Raw genomic sequence first — 15,433 nt, forward strand, 5'->3', positions numbered from 1 at the left:
CTCGAGGGTTGCTGGGTGTTTTATACTTGCAGTTAGTTGTTGTTGGGCTTTGCCATGCGTAAATTAGGTTTTAGTTCTTATTCATTATGCTTTTTTTCTCAGTTGTTTTTTTTTTTTGTTTTTATTTTATTCTCATTTTTATTATTTCCATTTGCGCTGATAAAAATCATAATTTATGACATCAGACGCCAAGGCATATTTTATTTCAAGCCGCATATAAATTTGCTTATGAAATTCGGAGCTAAGTCCAAAGACAAAACTGAAACCGAGTGCTGTTAATATATATTAGCTCTAGTTCGAGCTCTCATTTTGTGTGTGTTCTTTTTTATCGTTTATCGCGCATAAATCAATTTTTGTGACAAATTTATTATAAAACTTGAGGCGCACAAGAGAAAAAAAAACCCCCCTCGAAGAAGAAAAAAGAAAAACCAAAAATATTGCTTCAAAAATGGCGGCGAAATGCCGTAAGGGTGTTTGTAAGGGGTGTGTGTGGAGGGGGTGTATAGCTTATGGAAGGCAGTGCCAGGCGCTGGGGTTTCTGGTGGGGGTTGTGGAGGGAGGGGAGGATGGGGGTCTGGCAAGTTGGCTCATAAAATATTACAATGACACCATAAACAATTTTTAGTACTTTTCCATGCCAGCTGTAAATATTTATTGTATATTATGGTCCTACTATATATATATATAAATACATAGCTATATTGGATTTTTTATGAAGTAACTATGGTTTCAAATTGCTGAGGGGGGAGGGTGGCTGAACTGGGGCTGTAAAACGTTTTGAGCGAGTTATTTATGAGTCGCAATTTCGAGCGCCATTGCAAGTAAAATATTAATGGCTAATAAAATATAAAATGTCGGGCTTCATAAATATTTAAGCTGTGCTCTCCAAATGTCTCTCCATCTGTCTCTCTATCTATCTCTTTGTTTTTCTGTCTCTTTCTCGCCGCAGTTGTTATGCATAAGGATAAGGAGGAGAACGGTGTCCTGCCGCACATACACGCACACGATGGCTACAGGACCCGCGAGCTGGGCGCCTTCGAGCACGGCCTGCTGGATGGTGATATGTTCCTGCAGGTGAGTAATCCCCCACCATCCACCACCCACAACCCTCTACACATCCATCAATACTCACCCTGCCTCTGGTTGCCTTGGGTTAATTTGTCTTCATCAATTTGTTTGGCCATTTGATGGCTTCATCGGCAGGATATGCCGCGCCAGGCAGCCGCATAATCAATCAGCGCTTGTTGAGAGACAGCGACTGGGAGAGAGAGAGAGTTGAGGTGGGTTGATACATATATATATATATCGCATAGAGCCCCTTATACACAGATAAAAGTTTATTCGAAACACGCAAAGTTCGAAGCGCTTCGATTTGTGATTTTCTGTGTAAATGTGGAAAATTGTTCAACAATTGAGTGCAATTAGTTTAAGTCTTGTTGTTATTGTTGCTGTTGCTGTTGCGGTTGCTGTTGCTTTCCTTGTCAATTGATTAATGTATAATTGGCGCTCGGACATGTGTTACCATAATATTTATAATTAATTTCGGCCAGTTGAGCTGGCCAACCTACAACACCAGCTAACCAGCCAGCCAGCTAAGCTATCAGCTCAAATTATGCATTTCAAGTTTATGTGCCACGCGCTGAATTGGTCAAACTTCAATTAAATTGTCTCGCACATACACACACACACACATACAAACACACACCTGTGTGTGGTAAGTGTGCAAGTTGCATGTTTTTGCTGAATTAAAGCACATTTGTGGGCAGCAGTTTGCTGCAGTTGCTGGCCAGGCGCGAACATATGCACTTGTCACAGTCATGACAGTTTAATTTAATGCACACATAGCTCACCAAGCACAGTACACAGTACACGGGTTGGACAGGGGGCATAGAGGGGACCGCAGGGTATGCAACGCTAGACAGTAGCCAATTGATGGGGGTAACAAAGAGTCGGAGGCACGCAATTGTGCAACATGCGCTTAATGCAATTCTTTTGTATTGTTTCTGTTTCAGTTTCTGTTGTTGTTGTTATTGTCGTTGTTTTCCTTATATTGCTATTTTGTAGGTCGTAGCCTAAAATTCAATGTCAAAGTCTAAAACTGCCCAAAGTTATCAGCACTCAAAATTTACACTTGTTAGCTATGTTTTAAGGCAAGAAAAAGAAAAAGAAAATTCCATTTTCGCTTATCCATTTGCAAATATTTTTTCCTTTAAATCTGCATATAAATCTTTAGAAATTAAAAAAATTATATCTGTGTCTGAAATACAGCAATTTTCGAATAATTTTCATCTAACTAGATTGTTTGCTTTGCGCCGTGTTTAAAATCTACACTATATTTCAAATCCACACGAATTCCTCTCGCAAATCCATTCAACAGCATAGATTTATTGGTTCTTTGCATTCAGTCAACCCGAGCTAATTTTTTTAAAACATATTTTGTTGCATGCTGTAAGCTGTAGACATATAATATATTTTTTTTGCTTATAGCTTATTCCTGAAAAAACAATATATTTTCTCTAAAAACTCAACACTCTAAAGCCCCTCTCGCAAAAAGTGTGAAACTCGCCACTGTCTCAAGCAAAAACTGCACACAATGCACCGTTGCAGCTGGTGGCGCAACGTGCAGATGCATTACGTATACGCAGGGTGTGCAACAGCCAAACAGGACACCATAACAAGGACTCACACACAAAACACAACACACACGACTCGAGTGTCTCCTTGCACGACTTTTGCAATTTGAATGCAAGCCAAAAACAAGTTTTTTTTTCACATTTCGAGCTTGTTGCTTGTTTCTTGTTTTTCATTTTTTTTGTTTTTTTTTTTTGTTTTGCCTTCCGGTGAATGGGCGAAGTGCAACTAATTGCCGAGCTGCACAATTGTGCATTTCCGTGCATATTTTTGAGACACGCCGTGCGCAGAAAGAGGGGAGAGTGAAACTGAGTTGGGTTTGGGTTTGGGTTTGGTACGGGTACGGGTTCGGGTTTTGGGGGCTGCATATTTAGTTTTAATAGCTCAGGTATTTGTTACCTGTTGCCCGTTTCAATTGCTCATGAAGTTTTACTTGTTGTTGGTTTTTGTTGTTGTTTTTGTTGTTGTTTATTATGGGTCACATATTATCATTAGAAAATGGCGTTTTGTCACGCAGCGTACTTCATGCATAAGTAGCCATTTCGCTCGCACACACGGCTTGATGTTGGACTCAGTGCTGCCATTTCAGTTGCCGTTGCCGTTGCTGTTGCTCCACATTTGCAACAGTTTTGCAGCCACTGTTGACACACATTAGCAAGTGGCTCGGAAAGTGGCTTAATTGATAAAAAATAATACATATCCAAATAAAGACATTGATTTAAGACAGACAACAGCAACAGATAGATGCGAAATAAATATGTATGTATAAATATGTATATATAAATAATAGTCTCTAGGAAAAAAGAAAGACATAATTTGTGTGCCACATGCAGCATCCTCAAGCATCAGCGGGTTTATTAAGCAATTACATGCCACATAACAGCAAATTGGCTAAAACTAGCATACAGCTGGCATAGTCAAGCGACAAGCTGAAGCTGGCCAACAAGCTGAAGCTGGTCTGCAGAGGTCTTTGCCAAGGAAATGATAAAATAATCACTGCCAACTTATCAACACACAAAACTGTAATGCAGGCCGACAATCAACTCAATGGTTAGATAGATGCTGCAGACAACAACAACAAGAAAGGCAAACCAAAAAAAAAAAAGAAAAGAAAAAATGTTTATATAAAGTATATAAGTATTAAATTTGGCTTGTAGCAATAAAAGTCACGGCTGTCGACTCTCGACTCTCGACTCTGCCGCACAAGACGGGCGTGTATTATTAAAAACGCATTAGAAGAGCCGCCGAGAGCACATCAACAGTTTCGGACAACTCGGACAGTTGCCTCGTATAAACTGATGCACAGACAGATATAGACAGAGCGAGAGAGAGAGATAGACAGAGACTGAGGGGCTTAGTGAGGCAGAGAGCGGGAGGCAGCTAAAATAATTATGCAGCAAAGAGAAGAAATCTTGAACAGAAATGAATTAAGCTCATTCAAAAGTGAACAACTAACAGATACTCTATAGCATTATGAAGTTTATTAAACGTATGTTAAAAATGTTTTACATATAAATTATGCTTTCTTCATATCATTTCTTGAGATTGGAAAATAAAACTACAAACCTACAGATAAATTTCTTCGCTTCAACATCTTTTCAAGTATCCACATTATTTCGCCAAGCGTTCCTCTCACCTTATTATTCAGAATGTATATTTCTAAAAACCAGGGATTTTCTTTTCCTAATTTCAGAGTACGTTTTCTGAAATGCAGAAAATATGTTGTCTAGTTTTAAGGTTCTTTTTTTATATTCTTATTAATAAATATTGGATTGTTAAGATTTCACAAGTACATAAATTTTAGACAGACTATAAATTCATATAATTTATTTATTAATGTATTTTGGACAGTTAAGAAAAAACGAGGGTTTGCATTTCTACTCTTTAGAGATACATTTCTTAATGATAGCAAATTTAAAAAAAAAATATAAATATAAAAAACAAAATACTTTTCGTCGATTTAGGTCAAGACTCCCTAGTTTTTAGAAAGTTTGTTTCCTATACTTAGAATTTATTTCTAAAAATGAGAAAAACTTAATATCACATTTACTTAAAAATATAATATAAGTTTTCTAAATACCCAAAAATTACTAAAACTGAGACAGAAAATTGTGAGAAACAAATCAAAAGCCTCTAGATTTTCACTGGTTCTGCCCTATTTTTATCCTCTATGTCGATCTAGCTCTATCACTCTATCTTTCCCACTCTCTCTCTCTCTCTCTCTCTCTCTCTCTCTCTCTCTCTCTCTCTCTCTCTCTCTCTCTCTCACTCTGTCTCTCTCTGTCTTTCATTTCCTCTCGTTGTCTCTCGCACCTTGCTACCGTTGGCAGTCTTTATGAAGATTATTGATGCGCTGCCGCTGCCGGCTTGATGACATTCTCCATATAGAGACCAGAAAACAACACCACAACTGTGATTCCAATTCTCGTTCCATATTAAGCACTCATATCCACATCCATATTAATATCCATATCCTTTGGCGGGCTGTGTTGATGCGTTTTAAATGATGACGCCACTTAGCGTTTATGTCGGTTAATACCAACTCTCGAAACACTCCAGCTACATCCACCAGGTCCAGCTCCTTGTGCCTTGTTTTTTTTTCGCTGCCCTACTCTGTAATTAGCAGCAATCGCGCACATTTGTCTCAACCTCAACCAACTGAAAGGCTCGGGAAGAACTTGTTGTTCTTGTTGTTGATGTTTCTTGTGCTACTCCTGCTGCTGGTGCTGCTGCTGCTGGTCTGCTCCTCATCCATATCTGTGTTGCAAATTGATATTCAAATACGCGCATATGAATTACAGTTTGTTCCCTCTCTCTCTCTCACTCACACACACACTCACACACTTAGTCCCTCTCTTTCTCTGGATTAATTAACGCAGAACCGTCCCCTGAACACTAATGATAGCCAGGGCAAATTTGTCTTCTTAAGCCACATGTGGCACACACACATTTCACACGTTGCGAAACTGACCCATTGATTTTTAAATGTTTCGAATGGAGTAACAAACATTTTTATTTGAATTTTATGGCTTTTTATACGCTGAACCCATTGAAAAATTAAAAAAAAAAAACGTGTTTAATGATCTTGTTCGAAAGTATGTAACAGGCAGAAGGAAACAAAAGGTATATATAATTTTAATCAGGATCTAAAGCCCATATCCGTCTGTATGAACAAGTTAATCACACAGACAATAAGAACTAGAGACTTCAAATTGAAAATCTCAGTTCTTGTATACTATTCTCATCATATCTACAGCGCCCAAAGCTTTGCAAATATCAAAAATAATTTTGTAATTTAGTTTTAAATATGCGGTTGTATAAAAATTATAAACTGTAAAAATCTTATCCAGATCAGAAAGGAAACGTAAAAGTTTATTATATCTTGAAGGCTAGTTAAAATCATAGAGAACAGTCTGATATTAATAAATGCGTATGGGAAGTGAAGTATATCCGTTATATTCTCGTGTTTTACTATCCCTTAAAAATAGATTAAAGTAATTGAATTAATTTCGTTAATATCATATATTTATATATCACAATATTTAAGTAGATTCTTTCATTAAATCTTTTCATTTTCAAAAATGTATTTTAATATATATACTTTAACAAAACAAGCGCAAACATTAGATTTTATGATGCCTTAAAAGCGCCATCATGTTGCGTTTCTTTTTAATTGGTTCTTTTATATCCTAAATAATTAATTAATAAAATAAAAGGTCAGTGTGCGACGGCAATATGCTGTTGGTTAGTATTACTGCTTGTTGCCGCTAGGCACTCAAATTCAGGTTCCATGTTATAAAATTGCATGCGTAGCGACCATTAGCAGCTTATGAAAATCAAATATAAAACAATAAAGCTACAACTAACTGAAAAGTATGAATGCGAATCAAACAAATTATTTCATTTACAAGCAAAAAAAAAAAAGTTTTGCAATTCGAGTTTCGGCATATTATGCATACACCCCAAGCAATAAGTTTGGGTTTTTGTTGTGTGCTCACCGAAACAATCCATAGATAATTACAATGCATCATTGCTCAAAATGAAACCTGCAATTAAACAACAACAACAAAAACAAGAACAATAACTGAATGAGAGTGGCAGAGAACGGGATGGGGGAATGGATAATACTTAAATACTTTTGTAAGGTAAAACAAATGCTGTTACCGGACTTGGGCAACGGATTCAGCGTCTGCATTTAGTTGAAACTCATTGATTTAATTGCGCATCATTTCCTGGTTGAATTTGATGTGGAACTTCAAAGTTACCCCTCTGTCGCCAGTTCTCCGTCCCTGTCGCACTCTCTCTCTCTCTCTCTGTCTCTTTCTGAGCTGCTATCTGTGACTGAGAAGTCTTTGGCTCCAATGAAATGAGCCCGCTTAAGCGCTGATTACGTTTTAGCCTCAAGTTAGCGCCGCTGTCTTTGACCCTCATTTCTCGCTCTGACCGTCTGCTCTGTCTTTCTGTCTATCTATCTGTCTGTCTGTCTGTCTCTCTGTCTGCCTGTGGTTCATTCATGCACAGTTTGTGGGCTATATATAGACCGCGAAATGATGGATTAATCCATTCACAAAACATCAAAAAACCGGCAGCTACTACAATTACGAGACGTTTCAGCCTCTATCAATTCCTCTATCTCTATCTCTATCCCTCTCTCTCTCTCTCTCTATATCTCTATCTCCCTCTATCTTTCTCTATGTTGCTTTCTTTCTTTGTATCGATTTTATGGCTGTAATGTTTAGCTTGTCAATTTGACAGCATAGTCCCTCTGCTGCCTCCCCAAGCTCTATTGCAACATTTAATTCGTAGTTTTGATTTAATTTTTGTCTTTCTCTCTCTCTCTCTCTGTCTCTCTTTGTGTCTCTGTCTCTGTCTTACTCACTCACACACGGTTTGTGTTTGCTTTTTTGTTCTTGCAGGCTCTAAATGGATTTCTAATGATACTGACATGCGAAGGCGAGGTCTTCTTTGCCACGCACAGCATCGAGAGCTATTTGGGTTTTCATCAGGTAAGTGGACAACAACAACAAAAACAACAACAACAACAATAATAGCAACAACAACCACATATAATAATTCGGGTGGTTGGGGTTCTCTGCATCTTTTTGATTGATTTTAATTGCCGGCAGCAGAGTCGAGAGAGTTTCTATGAATGACAGCTTGTCTTCCTCCTTTTTGGTTTTTTTTGGGTCAAGCTCATTGGCGGAAATGGGTTAAAGTACAGCCTTACCAAATTCAGCTTCCAACAACCAGCTTTTTCATATTAAAGTATTTCTAAAACGGTTGCCAGCTAATGCTTGACTGGGTTGTATTCTGTAGCCGATAATACCAATACTTGTTTATTCATATATGAGCACGAAGCAAGACTCAGAGATACCATATTCTCTATGTAATTATAATAAATGCTGAAAATGGGTCACTCAAATATTAATATGCATATCAAAAAAACAATAAATAACAAGAAATGGATTTAACTGATTTTTTAAACAATTAAATAATATATGTATATGTCCTTAAATTAAACGTGGATTCCAAACATGAAATATGCTTTAAACTTGCTTCAACAATAAAAACGTTGAGTCACTTTTTCAAGAAAATCATTGATTTAAAATTTTGAGACTCTTATTACTACTTTAGTTTTAGAATATTTCAAAATTTAAATATTTGTATATAGACAGACAACATATCGACATGGTTCAATATACCCAATAAGTTAAGGCAAGCGAGAGCAGAGACAAAAAATAAACAAACAAAAATGATGAAGGTGCCGCATAGCAGATGCAGGCGAATGCCGAGGCAAGCCAGCAAACGTAGCACGTTGCACGTTGCATGGCAGGCACTGTGGCCATAAATAAAAATCAGATCAGCGTGAGGATTGCGCAATCGCGAATGCCACAATTCCACAATGCCACAAGATTTGCTTACGCAGCTGTCAAAGGCGGCAGCCAGGGAGTGCGGAGAGCGGGGGGCTGTGGAGTGGCTACTCTTGAATGGGGCGTGGCAATGTTGAGGAGCGCGTATTATTAACTTGCGACGCCTCGGCAGCTGTGTGCGACCAACTGCCCCCAAACGGGCCAACATGTTTTGGGCCTAACTCGAGGAGTCTGACGCGCCAGTGGCTGCCCCTCGACTACCTGCAACTGACTGCAACCACGCCTCCCCCCCTCCCCCCGTCCCCCTCTCTTTTCCTCCTCAACTCACCCGGAGTTGGCCGCCCCTGCGTTGGCCTGTTTTTTTTATATTTGTTTTGTTTGGTTTTTATTTCTGTTATTTTTTGCCTACTTTATTGTATTGGCGCTTGTCGAATGGAAATTGAAAATTGCAGTTAGCTTTCTTCAGCAAAGGCCTCTACTCTTTGAGCTGCCCATCTCGACTCTGTCCCCCCCTCCCTGTTGTCTCCCCTGGCTCTCGGGCGCTCTCTCGCTCTGTCTATCTGGTTGCTCCTCATTTTAATTTAGTTGTAAATGTGTAAAGCGGCATTTGACACGCCCCGTTTGGCAGCTCAATTAAAAAGCGTAGCTGCCTATTACCATGGCCATTGGCCATTGGATTGCTTATTGCTCGCAGCTCGCTGCTCGCTGCTTGCTGCTCGCTGCTTCTTCTTATTCAAGCATATTCAAGTATATTCCAATTGAGATTGCGGTCAAATCATTTGCTTTGTTGGTTTTTCGCGCAACACGTAGAAAGTTTTGCGAGGCGCTGCCTGCCCCTCATTGTTGCCTCCTTCAGCTCCTTCTTGATTTGTAGGGCTTGTGCTAGAGTTGAACGCGTGCCTATTAGCCATACACATGTTCAGTCGTGACACGAACTGCTGACTAATGTTACACGACAATGTGGATTCGTGATTGAGCAAAGCAGCTCGAAATCACGACCGCAATGCAACTTTGTTTAACTTAATGTGGCCGCTTAGAAATCTAGCCAGAGCAACCAACCTGAACACGACTCACGCAGACTGAAGACAACCCAAATACAACCCAACCAAGGCCGACACCAGCCAACACAAAAGAACACGATCCAAATGCATTTTCTACACGACCTGAACACAATTTTCACTTAACAAACTCATCTCATGCATTTCTCGCTCAATTTCCTGCTCACGTGTGCTTTTGCTGTTTTCGAATTCGTGTTTTTGGTTCGTGTCCCCATCTCCAGCGTGTACTGCACTCGCTTAGCTGTTCCCCCGATCTTGTTCTTATCCTTGTTCCCGGCGCGTGCAGAATTTATGTCTCAATTTGTGGCCAACATGGGGCGCATTTTCAATTTGCGCGCATTTTGATTTATACGCCCAAAAAAAAAAAAACAACAAATAAACAGGAAAAGAAAAATGAATACAAATACAAAGCAAACAAATCCAAAAACCCGAAACTGTAGCGAAAGCGAAAATCAATAACAAAGTTGACTGAACCCCAACGCAAATAACAAGACCAGATATAAACCAGAGCCTAAACTCAACTGACCTCAACCACTACTCTCCACTCTCTGCCACATTGCAGTCGGACATTGTGCATCAGTCTGTGTACGAGCTGGTCCACTCGGAGGATCGCGAGGAGCTGCAGCGTCAGCTGCTGTGGAACAGTTTCCTGCCCGCAGACATGTCCAGCATGCAGCTGTCGGAGACTCTGGCCCCGGATAAGGCGCTCTACTTGGAGCGCAGCTTTACGGTGCGCTTCCGCTGCCTGCTGGACAACACATCCGGTTTCCTGCGCCTGGACATACGCGGTCGCATCAAGATTCTGCATGGCCAGAATCGCAAAACGGAGGAACCCCCGCTGGCACTGTTCGCCTACTGCACACCCTTCGGACCGCCCAGTCTGCTGGAAATACCGCACAAGGAGAACATGTTCAAGTCAAAGCACAAGCTCGACTTCTCGCTGGTGTCCATGGATCAGCGGGGCAAACACATACTGGGCTATGCCGACACCGAGCTGGTCAACATGGGTGGCTACGATCTCGTGCACTACGATGACCTCGCCTACGTGGCCAGTGCACATCAGGAGCGTAAGTAAACCAGAAGAAATCCACGACTTGTACACGAATTGTATCGAACACATCTTCCATTGCAGTGCTGAAGACGGGAGCCTCGGGCATGATTGCGTATCGGTATCAGAAGAAGGACGGCGAGTGGCAGTGGCTGCAGACCAGCTCGCGGCTGGTGTACAAGAACTCCAAGCCGGACTTTGTCATCTGCACGCATCGCCAGCTGATGGACGAGGAGGGTCACGATCTGCTCGGCAAGCGGACGATGGACTTTAAGGTCAGCTATCTGGACACCGGTCTGGCATCGACATACTTCTCCGAAGCGGATCAGTTGGTGGTGCCGCCGACCAGTGCCAGTGTGTCGCCGACAGCGCACGCTCTGCCACCGCCGGTGACGCCAACGCGACCCAATCGACGCTACAAGACGCAGTTGCGCGACTTTCTGTCCACGTGCCGCAGCAAGCGCAAACTGCAACAGCAGCAGCAGCAGCAGCAACAGCAGCAACAACAGCTCCATGCACAGCAATCGTCGCCACTGGCACAGGTCGGCTCGCCGGCGCCAGCTGTCGTCGAATACCTGCCCGATCCGGCGGCTGCCGTTGCGGCCGCCTACTCCAATCTGAATCCCATGTACACAACGTCGCCGTATGCGACAGCAGCGGACAACTTGTACATGGGCAGCTCCATGCCGGCCAATGCCTTCTATCCCGTCAGCGAGAATCTCTTCCATCAGTATCGGCTGCAGGGCGCCGTCGGCGTCGGCGGCTACTACACAGATTATCCACATACGGGCGCCCCAGCCTCGGCGTATGTGGCGAACGGCTTCCTCTCCTACGACGGCTATGCCATCGCCTCCAAGGCGGACGAAAAGTGGCAGGAGACGGGCAAATACTACAGCGGCTATAGCAGCGGATACGGCAGTCCAACATCCACGCCACAGGTGAGTCTACCACAAATCTGCAAAGGTGGAAATCTTAATTGAAATCTTTTAGGTTACATTCAGCAGCTAGTTTCTAGTTCCTTTATTCCCTGAACCCATAAAAGAGGTATATTGGTTTTGAGCAAATGTATGCAACAGACAGAATGAAATATACTATATATATATATATATATACGTATAACTGTTTCAACAGCCGAGTCGAATTTGGAATATAAGTTCTCATAGGCAGAACAAGTTTGCTGCATTTTATCGATAACTGCAGTCGTTTCTTGAATATCGATACATTTCAATTTCCGATAGCAATAAAATAAAATACAGAATTTTAAAGACAGAGGCTTGGAATTAATAAATCTTATTATTATCAACTGGACAGAAACACCAAAATTGTTGTCGAAAATTGATTCTAATTTTGATCTCACTTCTATCAGCAGGCAAAAACATTTTCTGTATGAATAAATCTGTACGTGGGGATAAATATGTTTGTGTCTATCCTATAGATCCCCGCTAAATATGATTTCGTTTATATATATATGTATATACAGCTTCGTCAAGATAATAGTGCACACATATGTTTTGGAAAATGTTAAAATAAAATACTTTAAAAATATTTTTAAAAATATGAACATCTTATTTAAACAAGAGCAATCAATATTAAAGATAAGTTAGCATTGAACTTAGGCATAGCTGTACAATTTATGAGCAAAAAAAATTAAATGCATTTTTTATTTTTATGTTTATTTTTATTAAATTATTATTTGAATTTCTCATTTTAATAGTCGAATAATACTGAAGTTTTCTCAATTAATAAATAAAAACTAGATATGATGGGTTTTTATATTTTACTACGTTTAGTATTTGAAAAATAATAGTATTATAAAAGATTTAAAGATGAGAAACCAAACGTTTTTTCTTTTGTAGAGTTGAGAGCAGTAGCCATACTATTATTTGAACCGCAACTCTATATTTATTTTAAAAATGAGAGCAGGTGCAGTTCTGCTTACATTTGATTATGCAAAACTCTAATCGGCAAATTTGGCAATAAAACTAGAATAAATTTATCAGTTTGGTTCAGGGTATACCGTAGTCGCGCTCACTCGACTACAGCATTCTTACTTGCTGCACTTACCACTTTCAAATAATTAAAGTGAAAGGTATAATCTAATTAATTTGTTCTCTCTCTCTCTTTCACTCTCTCCCTCTCTCTCTATCTCTCTCTTTCACTCTCTCCCTCTCTCTCTGTCTCTCTCTCTCTCTCTCTCTCTCTCTCTCTCTATTGTGTGTCTTTCTCCCCTTAGCAAGTACCCCTAAAGACGCCCAAATCATCGCCGCAAGTTATGGAGGTCATCTCGTGCTCCTCGGATGGTCCCTCGCCCGTAGCTGGCACTGTTGCCCCGCCCAACGGCAGCAGCGTTACGCCCAAAGTAGAGCTGTCCGCCGCCGCTGCTGCTGCTGCTGCTGCTGCTGCTGCTGCAGCCGCCAGTCAAGATCCGTACGAGCGGCAAACGGTGCTGATGTGGGGCACCACTCAGTCGAGTGGTGTGCCACTGAACAGTCGCATTGCGGTCAGCAGTGGCGGTGGCTCACCACAGCGCACAACGCCACTCACCAACGGTCTCAGCTACACCAACAACAACAACAACAATGAGCACGAGCCAGCAGCAGCGGCTGCCAAATGGAATGGCACCAAGGAGCTGACGGGCAAATCAACGAGCGCCGGCACACCGGAAAGCTATCAGCTGCAGCACGATGACTCTGGTCTCTACTCGGCCTCCTCGCACACCACATCGCCACAGCAGCAGCAGCAGCAGCAACAGCAGCAACCACATTCCGCGCGTGGCTTGGGCTCCAATGTTAGCAATTCAAGCAATAGTGTAAGCCAGCACCCTGTTAGCGGCACTGAGCACACCACGTTGCAGCCACACCCACAACAGCCGCCCAGCTGTGCAGCCAACAGCCACCAGCAACAGCAGCAGCAGCAGCAACAGCAGCAACAACAGCAGCAGCAGCAGCAGCCGCACAGTCATCACGCTCCTCATCCACATGCACACACGCAGCACCATCATCAACCACATTCACATCCACATCAGCATCCACATCAACATCATCCACATCAACAACAACAACAACAACAACAGCACCATCAGCAACAGCAGCAACAACAGCACCATCAGCAAGATGCAGCCAGTGCTGCCCATCAGCATTTGCATCAGCAACAATCAGCGTCGGCGGCAGCAGCAGCAGCAGCGGCGGCAGCAACGCCAAATGGCAGCGAGGTATGGTCGCCGGCCAGCTACACGCAATACTCGCAGTATTTAGCATATCACCATCATCACCATCACCACCATCCGCACCACCACCATCACCATCACGCGGCCGCAGCGGCAGCAGCTGCAACCACGCCAGCCACGCCACATCACCATCACCTGCACCACCATCCCGGCCAGCACACGGCAAGCCGCTAAAAAACAAAAAAAAAAAAACAAAAAAAAAGCAAATCAAAGCTAAAAACAATAAGCAATTAGTACGCACTGTAGACGCACCACTTCAAAGTACACAGCCACAACCACAACCACACCTCTTAAACCTACACACACACACACACTAAACACACACCACTAGTGCACCACCGAGTGCTAACGCCCGACTAACCGAACTCCACTCCCCTACCTAGATTCTAATCAGCAACCAGCTGCAGCAACAGCAGCAGCAGCAGCAACAACAACTAGCTGCTTATCAGCTGCATCATCATCAGGTGGATTCACCACCACCACCGCCACCCACTTTGCCAGCTGTCAGCAGCTTGCTGTGCGCCAACTCAACTGATGCCGTCTCGCCCTATCAGCAGCTGGTGGCTGTCGGACCAGCAACAGCCATACCTCCGCTCATCATTTGTGCCGATGACTCGCTGCAGGCGCTCAACAACAACAACAATAGCAACACCAACAACAACAATACCAACAGCAACAGCAGCGGTGAGGCACAGATCAGCTCCACATCGAGCTCTGTTGCACGCAGCGCACGCAAAGCAGCCAAGCTACAACAGCAACATCTACAACAGCAACAACAACAACAGCAGCAGCAGCAGCAGCAACATCAACAAAATTACCAACAACAACAACAACATCATGCCCAGCATCTTCTATATCCGGCAAATATAACGGCGCATACGGCCTTGGCTTATGCGCCACCGCCAACATCGAGTCTTGCTGCTGCTGGTGCCTATCTGGATGGTAGTCCACTGCTCTCCTTCTCGGAGGTGACCAATACGCTGCTGAACCAGTAGACCACAAAAGAAACACACTCACACACACTCACATACACACACACACACACACAACACAAACCATGTTCAACAGTTTTGCCAAAATGTGGACTATGACTATCGTATCTTCCATAAACTCAACACACACAAACATAGAGCACACCAAGAACAACAACAACAAAAATAACAACAACAACAGTAATATAGCAGTTCATAGATATAACTTTGATCAATTGAAGAACAGAGCCTTGCTCGAATGTATTCGTAACAAAATTTAAAACACTCGTTGCTTTTTAAATGTAACGAGGGACATTTGTAAATATAACGAGCAAGTCGCAACGAGTTATTCGTTTATTTGTAAGCGAAAAAGTGCACTCGTTGCTTCCATTCGTTATACTTGACTCGTTAATTTGTGAAGGGTCCCATCGATGTACGAACTTACTTTGTAAATGTAGCGAATTACTTTGTAAAAGTAGCGAGTTTGAGGTATCTAAAGTTTGAACATTTTAACATTTAAATTGAAAAATAACATGACCGTGGATGAATATGTATTGGTATTTGATAAATGTACACCAAGCTCAGCCCATAACCATCCAGCTACATGTCATTAATGACTACATTAAACT

General features: G+C 42.1%; 1 protein-coding gene across 1 annotated transcript in view; it reads left to right on the forward strand.

Annotated features, from left to right (window-relative positions):
- The window catches only part of LOC6564049 (circadian locomoter output cycles protein kaput), a 38,693-nt gene extending 23,581 nt beyond the window's left edge, over positions 1-15,112 (forward strand). The window contains exons 3-10 of the mRNA XM_032737691.2: positions 950-1,074; positions 7,548-7,637; positions 10,122-10,626; positions 10,692-11,545; positions 12,841-13,532; positions 13,566-13,603; positions 13,865-13,914; positions 14,217-15,112. Coding sequence (XP_032593582.1) covers positions 950-1,074; positions 7,548-7,637; positions 10,122-10,626; positions 10,692-11,545; positions 12,841-13,532; positions 13,566-13,603; positions 13,865-13,914; positions 14,217-14,828 — 2,966 coding nt within the window. The 3' untranslated portion in view covers positions 14,829-15,112. The remainder of the gene's footprint in view (positions 1-949; positions 1,075-7,547; positions 7,638-10,121; positions 10,627-10,691; positions 11,546-12,840; positions 13,533-13,565; positions 13,604-13,864; positions 13,915-14,216) is intronic.
- Positions 15,113-15,433: the final 321 nt, after the last annotated feature.

Source organism: Drosophila grimshawi, unplaced genomic scaffold (genome assembly GCF_018153295.1).
Source record: "Drosophila grimshawi isolate 15287-2541.00 unplaced genomic scaffold, ASM1815329v1 contig_311, whole genome shotgun sequence".
NCBI lineage: Eukaryota > Metazoa > Arthropoda > Insecta > Diptera > Drosophilidae > Drosophila > Drosophila grimshawi.